General features: G+C 39.8%; 2 protein-coding genes, 1 long non-coding RNA gene and 1 gene segment (V, D, J or C); 1 reads left to right on the forward strand and 3 right to left on the reverse strand.

The window, feature by feature from the left end:
• ighd (immunoglobulin heavy constant delta) overlaps window positions 1-16,430 on the reverse strand; it is a 185,184-nt gene that overhangs the window by 42,863 nt on the left and 125,891 nt on the right. Inside the window, 1 exon segment of the mRNA XM_049560106.1 lies at window positions 229-528. Coding sequence (XP_049416063.1) covers window positions 229-528 — 300 coding nt within the window.
• The window catches only part of LOC125878765 (uncharacterized), a 63,617-nt gene that overhangs the window by 33,679 nt on the left and 13,508 nt on the right, over window positions 1-16,430 (forward strand). The gene's annotated exons all lie outside the window — the stretch shown is intronic.
• The window catches only part of LOC125878734 (uncharacterized), a 231,193-nt gene that overhangs the window by 11,635 nt on the left and 203,128 nt on the right, over window positions 1-16,430 (reverse strand). The window contains exons 4-9 of the mRNA XM_049560107.1: window positions 6,115-6,160; window positions 3,928-4,227; window positions 1,958-2,278; window positions 1,513-1,812; window positions 1,107-1,418; window positions 713-997 (exon numbers count right to left, since the gene is read on the reverse strand). Of these exons, the coding sequence (XP_049416064.1) occupies window positions 713-997; window positions 1,107-1,418; window positions 1,513-1,812; window positions 1,958-2,278; window positions 3,928-4,227; window positions 6,115-6,160 (1,564 nt within the window). The remainder of the gene's footprint in view (window positions 1-712; window positions 998-1,106; window positions 1,419-1,512; window positions 1,813-1,957; window positions 2,279-3,927; window positions 4,228-6,114; window positions 6,161-16,430) is intronic.
• Window positions 10,809-11,323, reverse strand: LOC125878753 (immunoglobulin heavy variable 3-21-like). The segment is given in 2 exon segments: window positions 10,809-11,169; window positions 11,257-11,323. Coding segments are annotated over 2 exon segments (357 nt in total).

Genomic DNA, 16,430 nt, shown 5'->3' on the forward strand with positions numbered 1-16,430 from the left:
GTTTTTCGTTATCATGAGTTGCCTTGTAGCACTTTGTTTACTGCATTGTAAAATGTCAAACTTTCTCTGACTGAAGATATTCTGTTTAATACTGTACTCTACCTTAATTTAGTATGACATTATTAATTAGTTATTATTACAAAATTGCATCATTAAGAAACTGAATTAAAAACCCTTTACCTTTATTGTGACAAGATGTCTGATTTTCATGTTGTGTAGTCATCTTACCTGCAACATTCACAGTCTTCTCAGTGGGTGAGAAGCACCGATGTTCAGCTTTACATGTTATTAACTTTATTTTTTTCCACTCAGTTGAAGAAACCGCCACAGTACTGAATATATAAGTTGAGTTTTTGTCCTGCGTCACTTGGACATGTGTTGCATCTTCCCCATTAATCCGCCAGGTCAACTTGGCGTCAAAATCAGAGCGGACCAAACATGTGGCTTCCACGTTGGATCCTCCTGCCATCATTACTGTCTTGAAGCTGGGAATCTCCACATGGATGGAGGGAGGCGCTCTTGAATAAGCTGACAGGGAGCAAGGAAAAAGAATCATGAAGCAGTACCAGAATACTGAGAGAACTATGTATATGTAAAAGATGCTTGATCATATTCAGACTACACTGACTTCAAAGTCTGTCAAAACAATTTCCAGGTCAGTCAGAATGTTGTCAGTAGACAGCTGGGGTTGTGACTCTTCACTTAGTTGTACCTGAGCAGAGGCTGATGTCCTTTCTGATGTTTTTGCCCAGGGACTTGTCTGATACTTGACAAGTGAAGACCTTCCCTGTGCTCCACTCTGTGTGAGTGATTTGAAGTTGACTGGTCACTGTCACACGCCCATCTGCACCCATGCTGATGTCATTAGTTGATGGAGCTCTTTGCTGAGACTCAGAAGACCATTGAATGTGAGGGTTGAAGCCCCGTCCAGAGCATACGAGTGTCTGTGATCCTGACTCTTCACTGGGGGCCAGAAGAAGTTTGATTGACGGGTCCGCTAAATTAGGAAGGAATCAGTCTATCAGTGAAATATTCTCTTTAGAGATTGTTTGACTGTGAAATGGGAAATGAACAGTCATGAAGGGAATGAAGAGTAACACTCTTACCAAAAATATTTCCAATGGAGTTTGATGTAAAATCCACAGAGAAGCCTTGGTACACTTTGCAGGTGAAACTTTTGTCTTTCTTGAAGTGCTCTGGCGGGACAGGGAAGCTTCTACTGATTGAATGCGGGCCTGGGGCTTCAGGAAGATCAACATACAGTTTTTCAGAGATGTCAGAGGTGCCAGCTTGAAAAGTGATATACAGGTCATGTGATGAGAGTCCTGTGACGTCACACTCCAGCACAGCACTGTTCCCCTTCAGCAATTCATTAAGAGATCTCCTGATCGTGACCACAGGAGTTGTAACTGCAGGCCCTGGATGATACAGACAGAAGGAATGCAGAATTTATTCTTCTGGGTGATTTGCTGTGACAAGACGTCTGATTTTCATGTTGTGTAGTCATCTTACCTGCAACATTCACGGTCTTTTCAGTGGGTGAGAAGCACTGATGTTCAGCTTTACATGTTATTAACTTTATTTTTTTCCACTCAGTTGAAGAAACCGTCACAGTACTGAATATATATGTTGAGTTTTTGTCCTGCGTAACTTGTTCACGTTGTGCATCTCTCCCATTTATCCGCCAGGTCAACCTGGCGTCATAATCAGAGCGGACCAAACATGTTGCTTCCACGTTGGATCCTGTTGCCATCATTACTGTCTTGAAGCTGGGAATCGCCACATGGATGGAGGGAGGGGCGCTTTCATGGACTACAGGAAAAAAGTGTTTGTCCAAACACACTCATCTTGTTAAAACTTGTCAATGTATTTCTCCATTCAGTTTATCATAAAACATTGATGATGCATCAGAAAAAAATTATACTGTGCTGTGAGACAGTTAGCTGTAAATACTTACTTTGACAAATGCTTATTGTTTTTATATATTCCTGATCTTTGTGAGTTGACTTGCATGTAAACTTTGAGCCTCGTTCCCAATCTGTTGTTTTTGGCTCAATCTCACTGGTTAGACTGAAGGTTTTCTCTGTTCCCTCCGCACTCTGCAGCTTCGTTGGGCTTTTGGCAGGTTGTAGACGTTGGTTGTCCCGCTTCCACTCCACACTCAGTTCGTCTGGAAAGTAGCCACTTAGGGTGCAGACAAGTCTGACTGATGAGGCCCCGACAGGGACATTGTCCCAGACAGGGTGTAATGTGATGCTTGGAGGCACAACCCGCTCCTCTGAGATAGAGAAGAGATCATTTCATTACTTGACTCATTGTAAACATTGGATGTAGACATCTGTAAAATAAGAACTGATTTTTGATCAAGTAACCAACTGTGTTGGCTCAATTGTAAGTGTCATATCTTTGTATTAAAGGACAACTTCGGTATTTTTCAACCTGGGCTCTATTTCCCCATGTGTATGTGTGCGTATGATTCATGGGTACCACACGTTCTAAAATTGGTTCAGTTTTGATGCGCGAGCCAAGCTAAAACGGTAATGGGGGCAAATGCGTCCCGTATAAGTTTGCGCATTAAAAGTGCTTTTTTTCGCCACTGACCGGTTCAGATCACCAGTGCTATCTCTGTAAATAGCATATTGTAGCGGCCCTGGGACAGTGGTGAGTGTGAATGAGTGGAGTCAGCTGTCAGTCAGTGTTGGAGCAGAGAGGGGGAGGGCGGCCCCGCTGGGTGCTGTAAGTGAGTATGTGTGTATGAAGTGTGTGTTACGCTAGAAGAGTCAGAGGACGGAGTCTTTTACGTGCCACTCCCTGGAGTGTTACCGGAGTTTTTGGAGTGCTCTAATAAACGTGCCTTTTTCCTGAACGCCAGAACAGGATGTCGCGCAACACCCCATACAGCTTTCATAGGCTGCCTTTGTCAGATGTTGAGATGCTGAAGTTGTGGCTAGTTGTGCTACAAATGGATGCTAACACTCCTGTCCAGACACTGTGCCTTGCAGACCATCAGGTCTGCAGTGCTCACTTCTCCCAAGATGACTACTGCCAGCCGAAGAAGAGAAGGCATCCAATCCCGAAACACCTCTTCCTCAAGAAAACGGCTGTCCCACGAGTAGAGAGAGCTACAGACACAGTGGAGCAAAGCTCGTGACATCACACAGCCCAGAGGTAAGGGAAAGGCTAGTATGCCATTTACAGAGATAACACTGATGATCTGAAACGGTCAGTGGCGAAAAAACACACACTTCATACACACATACTCAGTTATGGGCCGCCCTCCCCCTCTCTGCTCCAACACTGACTGACAGCTGACTCCACTCATTCACACTCACCACTGCCCCAGGGCCGCTACAATATGCTATCTACAGAGATAGCACTGGCGATCTGAACCGGTCAGTGGCAAAAAAAAAGCACTTTTATACGAGACGCATTTGCCCCCATTACCATTTTAGCTCGTTTCGCGCATCAAAACTGAACCAATTTTAGAACGAGTGGTACCCATGAATCATACGCACACATACATATGGGGAAATAGGGCCCAGGTTGAAAAATACCGAAGTTGTCCTTTAAGGCTAGATGGCAGAGTTGTACTTTTACAGTGTCTAGTGTCTTAAAGTCAGGTGGAGACAGGGCTGGAGGTCTGTTGTACAGATGTCACAGCATGACAGGGCAGAGTGATCAGGGCAAGCAGGAAGCATTGAGTAACCCGAAAAAGTACCAAAATACAGAAGTGAAAGAATGCAGAGAGCGGTGCATCACAGACACCAGGTGTGAGGTGTGGTTGCGCCAGTAAGAAAAACAGAGAATTAAAAACCCTTTAAATTGTTGCATAATTATAAAATATGTCAACATTTCCAACATGCAAAACTACTAGATTTCAAATCAACAATTAAAAAAGACATTTTTAAGACTTAGCATAGGGCTTACTTGGCTTTGTGATAATAACATGTTGATTTCCCGCTGTATGTGTCACATCACATCTGAAGGCTTTCAGGGCGTCCCAGTCCTGTTTTCTCACTTTGACTTGACTTATTCCAGTATAAAGGTTGTCTTTCAGTACTGGAGGGTACTGAATGAAGTCTGTCAAGGCAGCCCCATTTACTATGCGCCATGAGTAGGTCAGTGAGGAGGGTGTGAAGCCGGTGGCAAGGCAACCAAGAGTGACTGTGTTTCCAGTCCCAGAACCACATTGCATCAGAGGAAACACAGTTGGTGCATTTGCAGTGGCTGAGAAAGTAAAAACATACGTGTAATTAAACTACCAAAATTAAAAACAACATAACAGAGTTTTCTTGAACCAAGCATGAGTTAAAACTGAGAAGACAGTTGGGTAGATCAGCAGTGTAAAAAAGCACATTGAAGGTGATAACTTTTATCATTTGTCCTCCATACAGAGACTTTCCCTATTTCAGTTATTTAATGCTGTTATTTGTTCACCTCACTCAATAATAGTATGAGTCATTTTGTTAGTGAACATACAAATCAGTAAATAATTTTAAATACACAACTTTGACAGTAATCACAAGTCATTTTTTAAATTGAAGTGATGACGCTATAAAGTCGGTTACCATCCATTAAATGAGTTGACGTCTTATTGTTGCAAAAATTACTACTTTATGCCAAATTCAGCAGTTGTGTACGAGATTAAAGAGAATTCTTACCTGATGAAACAGTTACCATTGTTCCTTTTCCCCAGTAGTCAAAAGCAGCGTAGTAGCACAGTGCTGAATCTACTTAGCTGTTAGTATCAAAAGGCTACACCTAATGGCACGCTCAAAAAGTCTGCCTTGATATTTAATTGATCCCACTAACTTATACAATACACTTAAATAACCCAGAATACACTAGCCATAAAATACACCAGTGTGTCCTACTGAGAATATTGCTGTTTGACTTTTCACAGTACATACTGTATTAAAATGTTTTACTTTTGAAGTGAGACTTGACACGTTTAGAAATTAATTTAAACATGAAATTTTAAAAATGAAAAATATCCTGCTGTAGATTTTAAACAGTACAAATCTACCCTGATGACACTGTTACTGAGAACACTGCTGTTTGACTTTCCACAGTACATACCGCAGTAAAACGCTTTAGTTTTAAAGTAAGACTTGACGCTTTGAGAAATCAACTTAAACATAAAATTTAAAAAATGAAAAATATCCTGCTGTAGGTTTTAAACAGTACAAATCTTACCTGATGACACTGTTACCATGGTGCCTTTTCCCCAGTAGTCGAAAGCCCAGTTGTCACAGTTAAGAGAGCCAATTCACACTTCTCACAAAAACTCATTACCGTAATATCCCATTACTTCATGTCATACAATTTGGTATCGGCACCAGATAAAATCAAAATAAAATATGTCCCCGTCAACGGACCTAAGTTCCAACTTAACTTAATAGTTTGAAGCTTTTCACAAATTCATCGTCAGGCTACAGAACACCGTTGGCTTTCTTATTACCGCCAACAGTTGTGACGACATGAAGCTTTTAATAAATATTGTAGTAATGGGATTACAAAATTCCTTCTCTAATCAGAAATATTAAGATTACATACCTGAGGTGACGGTGACCGTGGTGCCTTTTCCCAGTAGTCAAAAGCGTAGTCACAGTTCAACAAATTACCAACCACTGCATACAAAAACCTGTTCCCTAATATCTACACTGTCCATAGTCGGTTATTTTCTGGCAATCTACCCTACAACATATTAACCTTGGTTTTGGAAATAAGGATTCAGAAAATGGAACAAAACCTGATTTTTCAAGTTTGGATCGAGTCCACCAATTACGACACATTTAACATACAGTATCCCAGAAAGGAAAGAACTGCAAGGTGTCACAACTTGATCTCTCAAAAAATACCAATTCTGTGTTTAAATCAAAACGTAAACAACAGAGAAAGAAAAATAAAAGTGGCTTACCAGATGTGACTGTGACAGTCGTGCCTTTCCCCCAGTAGTCAAAAGCATCGTCACAGTGTCATATGTCAATACATCCAACATACAAAAACAAGCACCTTAAAGATGCCGTTGATGCCACCGAGGTCTAAATATGTTCTATTAAAAAGTATAAATACTACACTTTCAATATGAAGACAAATAAAGCTATTTTTTACCTGATGTGACCGTCACGGTTGTTCCTTTTCCCCAGTAGTCAAAGTGGTAGTCACAGTGATAGATTTCAATTGTGCTTTAGTACAAAAATATCTTGCAGCGTCTAACATCTAATAAATGAATGTACTTCTCCAGTAAACCACTGATTACGCCTAACATTTAACCTGAGTTGAAATGTTGAATTGTTTTCACTGGAAATACGTTTGATTATTACTCACCAGAAGTCACTGTGACTTGTGTTCCTTTCCCCCAGTAGTCAAAGTAGCCATCACAGTGACATATTAAAATCTGCTTCTAATGCAAATACCAAAAATGTTGTTTAAAGCAAGAAAAGGACACGTTTCACTGATTAAGCAATTCCCACTGTAATATTTATTAACCACTTCCCTTGAGATATTCATTTCCTGTGGTCTGGGTTACATAAAATGAGGTCTGTTTGTCAACGGTTGGTGAACACTTCCCCTTTATCAGACCCTCGTGTCAGCTCCAGTTCCTGCAGCATGACCTTGATTCAGCCACATTACTATTAAGCTTGATATAACTTAGTGATGTAGAGCTCTGTTATGCTTCACTTGAATTATCATACCAACTTCAATCAGCTGTATTGTCCACCCTGGAGGTATCCAATGTTTTAGTCCATTTTAATTGGAGATGGGACAAAATGTCATTACAGGAATATATCATATTACTTCCTCTTGTGATATCAATACACTGTCGCCAAGTATTTATATATTTTTTTAAACATGCAGTTGCCCTGAACAGATTCCCCCCACCAATTCGACTTACCAGAGTCCCTACTCCAATTAACTTGCGGTCATCTTTCAGGTTTAACAACAGATGGGACAAACAAAATTGATGAAGACCACACAATATGCAATAACTGTCTTACAAGTTTAGTTCACAGGCAACACAACAAACATAGTCACCTGATTCTTCATCATCCTGATCTCGTTGTGGAGAAAACGGTTAACACCACCACAGATATAAGTCAGCCTATATATTAATGAAAGCTTCCTTTTGTATCCCTGATGGCTACCAGTGTTACTAAGTTTATTGCTGGGTTTATTTTTTACACTTGGACACACTTTATTAGGGACACCTGTTCAATGGCTTGTTAAGCAAACAGCTAATAAGCCAATCACATGGCAGCACCTTAATGCATTTGAGCATGTGGACATGGTCAAGACGACCTGCTGAAGTTCAAACCAAGCACCAGAATGGAAAGATGAATTAAGTGACTCTGAACATGGCATGGTTGTTGGTGCCAGACGGACTGGTCTGAGTATTTCAGAAACTGCTGATCTACTGGGATTTTCACACACAACCATCTCTAGGGTTTACAGAGGATGGTCCCACATAGAGAAAATATCCAGTGAGCAGCAGTTCTCTGGGTGAAAATGTCTTGTTGATGCCAGAGGTCAGAGGAGAATGGCCGGACTGGTTCAAGATGATAGAAAGAAATAACCTCTCATTACAACCAAGTTCTGCAGAAGACCATCTCTGAACCAACAACACGTCAAACCTTGAAGCAGATGGGCTACAGCAGCAGAAGACCACACCAGGTGCCACTCCTGTCAGCTAACAACAGGAAACTGAGGCTACAGTTCACACAGGCTCACCTAAACTGGACAATAGAAGTTTGGAAAAACGTTGCCTGGTCTGATGAGTCTGGATTTCTGCTGCCACATTCAGATGGTAGGGCCAGAATTTGGTGTAAACAACATGAAAGCATGGATCCATCCTGCCTTGTATCAACGGTTCAGGCTGCTGGTGGTGGTGTAATGGTGTGGGGGATATTTTCTTGGCACACTCTGGGCCCCTTAGTACCAACTGAGCATGGTTTAAACACCACAGCCTACCTGAGTATTGTTGCTGACCGTGTCCATCCCTTTATGACCACAGTGTACCCATCTTCTGAATGCTACTTCCAGCAGGACAACGCACCATGTCACAAAGATCAAATCATCCCAAACTGGTTTCTTGAACACGACAATGAGTTCACTGTACTCCAGTGGCCTGGATGTGGTGGAAAGGGAGATTTGCATCATGGATGTTCAGCCGACAAATCTGCAGCAACTGTGATGCCATCATGTCAATATGGACCAGAATCTCTGAGGAATGTTTGCAGCACCTTGCTGAATCTATGCCATGAAGAATTAAGGCAGTTCTGAAGGCAAAAGGGGTCCAACAGGTGCGAGCAAGGTGTACCTAATAAAGTGGCCATCAAAGAAGTACTTAGCTAAGACTATATGCACTTCTTTGTGCATTGTTTCATCTCAGTTGCCAAATTCTGTGAACCTGACACCATAATGCAGTGAATAAATACATCTTTACTATATAATGATGAAAACTCTATCTGTGGGTGTGTCTGTGTGTCTGTTCCACGTTTTCCTCCTCACTGACTGGGTCAATCCATGTGAAATTTGGCACAGTGGTAGAGGGTCATGGGAGGATGCGAATGTAGCTATATTACATCAATTGGCCAAAGGGGGGTGCTATAGCAACCGATTGAAATTGCAAACTTTGAATGGGCATATCTCATGCCCCGTATGTCATAGAGACATGAAACTTTGCACAGAGATGCCTCTCCTCATGAGGAACAAATTTGCACCAAGAACCCATAACTTCCGGTTATTTTCTGATTTTCTGCCATTTTGAATTTTTTGAAAAACACTTAAAATCGATCTCTTCCTAGGAAGTTTGACCGATCTGCATGAAACTGGGTGAACATAATCTAGGGACCAATATCTAAAGTTCCCTCTTGGCAAAAGTTGGAAAACTAAAACTGAGCTTCTATAAGGCAATGAATATTGCGGAGGGCGTGGCTCATCACATAAAGGTGTATAACGTGTCAAGGGTTTCATCGATCACCACGCAACTTTGTAGGCATATGACCACACGTAATCTGAGGGGACCTCTCCATTATTGACCCCATCAAACAAAATGGGGGCGCTAGAGAGCTAATTTATTTTCTTGGCCTAACCACCATGTCAAAACATTTATTTTGATACACATGAAAGAAAACACATTTATGATGATGATATTATGAGTCAGAATAAAAACATTTAGAGTCACATCAACCGACTGTTTAATGTCTGCCTCAACTATGATAAATGAAAATTTAATATGCTGTCATCACTCATCTCCACTTTATAGATCACTGCTGTCGTCTCTCAGAAATTATTTTAATCAGACTTCAGAAATGTACCTATTGATGTACAATAGAGAAATATGAACTCTCCATGGTTTGAGTATCAGTCAGTTAAGGTCAATGAGAACAGCAGATCTGATTGTCTCCTTTAAGTCACAGATGAGACAGAAACTTGACATTGACTGCCCTCTGGTGATTTTATGAAGGAAAAGCAACATTATTTTCATTCATATTATGACTCAATGTAGATTCCACATAACTTACAAACATTAGTGTGTCTTCATTTGGAGAAATGTTAAGTATTTGTCGTGGCTTAATTTCAGTTATCATGTTGTTGTGCTGTCTTTGGCCCTTTTATGAACAAGTGGCTTTTGAGGTTTTTTGTGTGTTTAATGTTTAGAGTAAATTTTCCTCAGGATTCTATTATCTTATACTGTTGATTTTCTCACAGTGTTTTAAGTCATACCATTTTCATGACAAGCAGCAGAGCTACAGAGAACATGGTTTATGTTGAAACTGACGTGCTGTGAACTCCACTGACAGCCTGATGTGATGTTTTTATAGCTGAGGAACAAGGAAGCTCACTGAGTTTGCATAGAATCAAACATATGAAGCATCAATGTTGGTCTAACTGGAGCCAATAGAAGAGTCTGTTCAGTGTTATTATATCTGCACAGTAAAAATATGCCTGGAAATCACTTCTGCATTAAATGATTTCAATTTCATTACACACTAAATTGTAACATTTTAAACAATGACACCACATTTATAGAAATGAAACAACTTTGCTGCTGCTGCAATCAACTGATGCTTAATTGGACAGTATTGATATCAATTCAAAATCAGAACATTTTGTAAATTCCTCAATAGTATGTTGTAGTAGACAGCAATAAGCATTATCATTGTGAATATACTTAGAATATTAACATAAAAACACATTCATTAAGATCAGCACTGAGCAATTTGACACTACACAATCAATGTAGGATACAAGTAAATTAAAATTAGATATGCTGTCAATTTCTCTCAGAAATTATTTTAATCAGACTTCAGAAATGTGCCTATTGATGTACAATGGAGAAATGTGAACTCTCCATGGTTTGAGTATCAATTAGTTAAGGTCAATGAGAACAGCAGATCTGAGTGTCTCAGAAGTCACAGAAGAGACAGAAACTTGACACTGACTGCCCTCTGGTGATTTTATGAAGGAAAAGCAACATTATTTTCATTCATATTATGACTCAATGTAGATTCCACATAACTTACAAACATTAGTGTGTCTTCATTTGTAGAAATGTAAAGTGTTTGTACCATGTTGTTGTGCTGTCTTTGGCCCTTTTAAGAACAAGGGTTTTTTGAGTTTTTTCTGTGTTTAATATTTAGAATAAATCTTCCTCAGGAACAGTTTTTAGGGCTTTATATACTACAGGGACAAAGGTCATGTGTTCTTATATTTGTAATGTAAACAACATGTACAAAAAAAAAGAAATTTTTTTTATAATATTTAAGAAATATACTACAAAAGAATTTCATGCTTGGGCTCTGCCAGCCTAAAAGAAGTGGTGTAGGTTTTTGTACAGCTGCTCAACCAACTCCAGTCACTGTGGCTCTCGAGCACAATAATAAACAGCAGAATCTTCAGTCTTCAGACTGTTCATCTGCAGATACACCTGCTGTCTGCTGTCGTCTCTGGAGATGGTGAACCGGCCTTGAACTGACTGAGAGTAGTAGATGCTGCTACTATAAATACCGGCAACCCACTCCAGTCCTTTTCCAGGAGCCTGTCTGACCCAGTGCATCCAGTAGCCACTGATCGTCAGTCCAGAGGCTGTACAGGTCAGTCTGTGAGATTCTCCAGGCCTTTTAATCACTGGTTCAGATTCTGTCAGAGTCTGACCATCAACACCTGTCAAGACAAAATATATGTATGTCATGGTTTATGTTGTTAGAAAAGACAGTAATATGCCAGATTAAGATGAGTGAAAATCTTCACCTGCCCAGCAGATAGTTAAAAGCAGCAGTCCTGTCCTATAGTCCATCATGTTAAACTGTGTGTCCACTGTTCTCTGTCCTCCTCTCTGCAGTCAGATAAGTAGAGGTGGAAGATATCTGAGTTTTGCATTGACTCCTCCTCACAGGGAGGATGCAGCCAGATTGGACCTGATATTAAGTTTGTGTTTGATGAAAATGTAATGTCAGTGAGCCCAGTAATTGGGACAAGGTCAGGAGTTCCCCGCCTCTCACCCAGTGTCACCTGGGATTAGCTCCAGCACCCCACAACCCCCAAGAATAAGTGGGTTTTGCTAATGGATGGATGGCTGCAATATTAATTTCACAGCCCCCCAAACTGGCATGCCTAAGACTTGTCTGACATATTTCAATTAAATTTGTCTTAAATGCTTTATATTTAGACCCCCAACCGTGTTTCTTTCAGAGAAGAAATCATACTTTAGGTTTCCTTACTCCCTGTCACTATATCAGTTACCCAAATCCTCTCTCCACATCACCTGTACTGCCCTCTCCTCACTTGAATCATATCTCACAGACAGACAACAATTCATCAGCATTAACAACTGCATCATTACCATGGCTATTCTGTCCCCAGGTGTCCCTCAGGGCTCTGTGCTTGGTCCTTTCCTGTTCATCCTCTACATGTTTTCCTCTCTATAATACCATCTGTCTTCATGGTGTCCACTTAAACTTCACTGCTTATGATGTCACACTCTACATATGTACTATATCCACCATCACTGCAACTCTCTGCACCCTGACCAACTGCCCCACCAAAATCAAGTGATGGATGCAGGTCATATTTATTTATTGTTGTCTTGTTTCCTCTTCAACACATACACTATATACATCCCACAACAATAACTGAAACATAGAAAATAAAATGGATAAAGTATAATGATTTTTTTTTTTACAAATTAAATAATTTTTTAAAAAAGAAACTGAATGAATTACAGTAGACCATATGCCTTAAAAAACTCAAAGTCCACATTTAGAGAATAAAATCAGACATGTCTTGTGATCACTATCATTTGGTCTAAAAGGACATATTGTGTCAAGATCTTGTTACAGTTTTAAGTGCATATTAAAATGTCTCAGATCAGTCCACAGATGTTCACAATGATTTTACATAGTTTCTCATGACTGTGCTAAAGGTTTCAGTTCCTGAGTCTATTAATAACAGACTTGAGAGCTAACCGACTGTGACGTCACCTAATTTACATAACTGAATCAAACATGGGCTGTTGATTCCAGGTGCTGGGGAGATGACAAACATAACAACATATAACATAATTAATTAATTTTCAAAAATGTAAAATGTTTGGGGGGAAAGTACAGTTGTGAGTATTGGGTGTTAAATGTTTACAGCTTGTGGTGAAACTTCAGCCAGTATGAACAATATCAAAATAATAAAAAGAGGAGGAGCAACATGAATCATTATCTTTAAAAAAGTATTTTCATAAAGGCACAAACCTCTTATAATTAAAATGAAAAAGGATGATTGTAATTACTTCCATAATACTTTGAATAGACCTGTACTTGTACAGCGCCTTCCTAGTCTTCTCTCAAAGCACTTAAACACTACATGACACATTCACCCATTCACACACTAGTGGCCGAGGCTATCATACAAGGTGCCACCTGCTGTTCATCTTAAATGCACTCAAACTCTGATGAAACAGCCATCAGGAGCAATTTGGGATTCAGCATTATGCCCAAGGATACTTTGACATGCAGACTGGAGGCGGGGATTAAACCATCGATCTTCTGATAGATGGATGACCTGCTCCTGAGCCTAATCTGCCAAGTTTATCAAGAGTGTGAAAATATACGTAGTTGAATTGTGACATTTGAATTAAAAAAATTTCAAACATGTAAAAAATATGGTTCAAATGAAAAGCTAAAATTGAATTAACTCTGTTTAATAAAGACTGACAAGAGCTTAATGAACAAAACAAAGTGATTCTGTCTCTGCTTTTCCTGTAATCCAGGTCCAGGACACAGTATTTGTCCACAGGTAACTTGTGCTTAAGGCCTGAAACCAAAGCAAACCAGCCAATTAAAATGAGCACTGTAGGTTTTTGTACAGCTGCTCAACCAACTGCAGTCACTGTGGCTATCGAGCACAATAATAAACAGCAGAATCTTCAGTCTTCAGGATGTTCATCTGCAGATACACCTGCTGTCTGCTGTTGTCTCTGGAGATGGTGAACCGGTCTTGAACTGACTGAGAGTAGAATTTGCTGCTACCACTACCACTTTCAATCCTGGCAACCCACTCCAGTCCTTTTCCAGGAGTCTGTCTGATCCAGTGCATATAGTAGTTACTAAATGTGAATCCAGAGGCTGTACAGGTCAGGTACTGGTTCAGATTCTGTCAGAGTCTGACCATCAACACCTGTCAAGACAAAAGTTCACAGATTTTTGAAGACAGATTCAACTAAAGATCAGGTAAACTCTTCACCTGCCCAGCAGATAGTTAAAAGCAGCAGTCCTGTCCTATAGTCCATCATGTTAAACTGTGTGTCCACTGTTCTCTGTCCTCCTCTCTGCAGTCAGATAAGTAGAGGTGGAAGATATCTGAGTTTTGCATTGACTCCTCCTTTGTTCACACTCTCCACAAAACTTTATTTTTTTGTTGTGACTAACTGTATTTTGAGTTTGAACATGTCACTGTAATGTTATCTCTTGCAACTTTGATTTGGTTTCCATTTTTAACCTGATGTCATTGTTATCCTTGTTTTACAGTAACATTTGAATAATGCTTGTAGCGACTTCACAAACAAAGAGTCGCTGAGAGGCTGCAGCCGGGCCTTTCTTTTGTCTGACGCGCTTAACGGGAAAAAAAAAAATAAGTTTAACTTTTTATTAACGAAAAAGAAATAATCAACTCATGATACTGTGCACAAACTCATAATCAAAGTGATCACAGTGATCGAAGAAAATAGCGGTCAACAAAAAATACGGCGACCCTGCTCACCCTCTCTCTCTCTCTCTGGCCACACAGGTGAGCAGGTGCCTATATTAACCTAATATCCCCGCCCATATCCATATGACCTACTTCCCTCATCAACATGATCACAAAAAAAAACCTAAATAATATCATAAACAATAACAAACACCAATATTTAAATTTAAACTGTCATACACCTACAAAAATACCTCTGAAATCATTCATGGCTCCTACAATGCTGATTTACTCAGCAGAGAATTTTGTCTAACTGTACTGTTTATCAATAAGAGTTATAACTGCAAGTTATTGTATCATTACATTGGTTTTGGTTTGATAATCACCTTACTTGGTTTAACAAAGACCAGCAACATTTCTTCTGAAGTTATTTTTTGTCAGAATTGAGATTTTGTGTAACGATAATGAAATCCACAGTTCATGCATTTGTTTTGATGGAAACAATGGCATCCTGCACGTTTCAGTTCTGTGCTGTGTTTTTGCTTGTTGCTTCAACTTTTTAGCATTTTTCTGGTTCAAAATTCTTGTGCTTTTGAAGACAATTTAACTGAATTTACTTAATTACTTGTGAAGTTTAATGTTGAACAATTTAGAAAAGTGTGAACAGTAAAATCACTCTGCTCACAGGTGTTATAAATATAAACACAACCATTAATTAACCAACTGTCACACTCGCTACATTAACGCAAACTGACACTATAGCGTTACACCAAGAAGATGGATATTTTCCCCAAAATTACATTTGAATTAAACTGAGTGGTCGTCAGGAGAGATGAGGAAAAGGAAAGCCAGGACTCTTCAGTGCAGACCTCCAGGTGTGTTTGAATCCGGCCGTGCCAACATCCAGGTTTGCCAACGTTTCATCAGCTGAACTGGACGAAGTTACACAGTTGCAGATCAATGTAAATACAAAGTAGCTTGTGAGTTCCCGGCGTCTGTGCTGCGTTGCCTGGCAACAGACTGAGGGAACTGTTTTTTTCCGCTGAGCTACATAACATACTTAAATAATTTATTTCATCACCTTTGTTAACATTTCCTTACTCAGCAATGTTGTTTAAGCTGTTGTTGAACTGTTGTAGCCTATAAAAGCAATATCACACTGGAGGTCGTGATGCTGTAGGCTACTGTAGCCCATATGGTCACGGCTGTAATTGTCTTAGGCACTCGTGTGATATTGCTTAATTATGTTTTGTCAGAGGAGCTGAAGTTGAAATGTTTTTAAGTTTAAATGTCCTCTTCATGTGATAGGCGGCTAACATGCTGTTGCTTGGTGACCTACAACTCTAAATTCAGATGTAGCCTACGCTTGTGGCCGCCACCACACCCGCAGTTACACCTCCAAACCACTAGTCGGCGCCGCGGCAGGTTTTCTGTGAAGTGCTATAAAATTTAGTTGAGTCAAAACCATAGACTAAACAAAAAGTCAAAACACGCCTGAAACACACATTAAACACACATTAAACATGGCTTGATAGAGATCATTTCAAACGCAAGTATACAAATCAGCTTCACTATAACTGGCAGCATTCACAGACAAACTTATCTGGACACATTTTCCCCATAAATACAACATGCTAATGTTTTTAGCACAAGCCTACGACATTTTACATTGTATAAATTAGCCTAGCGTCTAACTGACATTTCCTCTCCTCAACTGAAGTCAGGGACAACAGCAACATTTAACAAAGGTAACGTTACGAAATTCGGCTCCATAACAACTCACAAGGTTTACTGACAAAATAAGTGTCTTATACTAAACATGTTTTCCAAAGAAATACAACATGCTAACGTTATTAGCACGAGCCTATGGCATTTTACATTGTATAAATTAGCCTAGCGTCTAACTGACATTTCCTTTCCTCAACTGAAACCAGGTACAACAGCAACATTTAACAAAGGTAACGTTACGAAATTCGGCTCCAAAACAACTCACAAGGTTCACTGACAAAACAAATGTCTTATACTAAAGATGTTTTCCCCACAAATACAACATGCTAACGTTATTAGCACGAGCCTATGGCATTTTACATTGTATAAATGAGCCTGGCGACGAGCTAATATGAAGCCAGGATGAATCACACACAAGACCTAAAATGCTATTTTGTGGAGGCTTTATTTTCTTCACAATGTATTGTTGTTATCTGTGAAATTAAAGTAAGTAAAAGCTTTGTTTCCTCTGATGGAAATGG

This window comes from Epinephelus fuscoguttatus, linkage group LG19 (genome assembly GCF_011397635.1).
Source record: "Epinephelus fuscoguttatus linkage group LG19, E.fuscoguttatus.final_Chr_v1".
NCBI lineage: Eukaryota > Metazoa > Chordata > Actinopteri > Perciformes > Serranidae > Epinephelus > Epinephelus fuscoguttatus.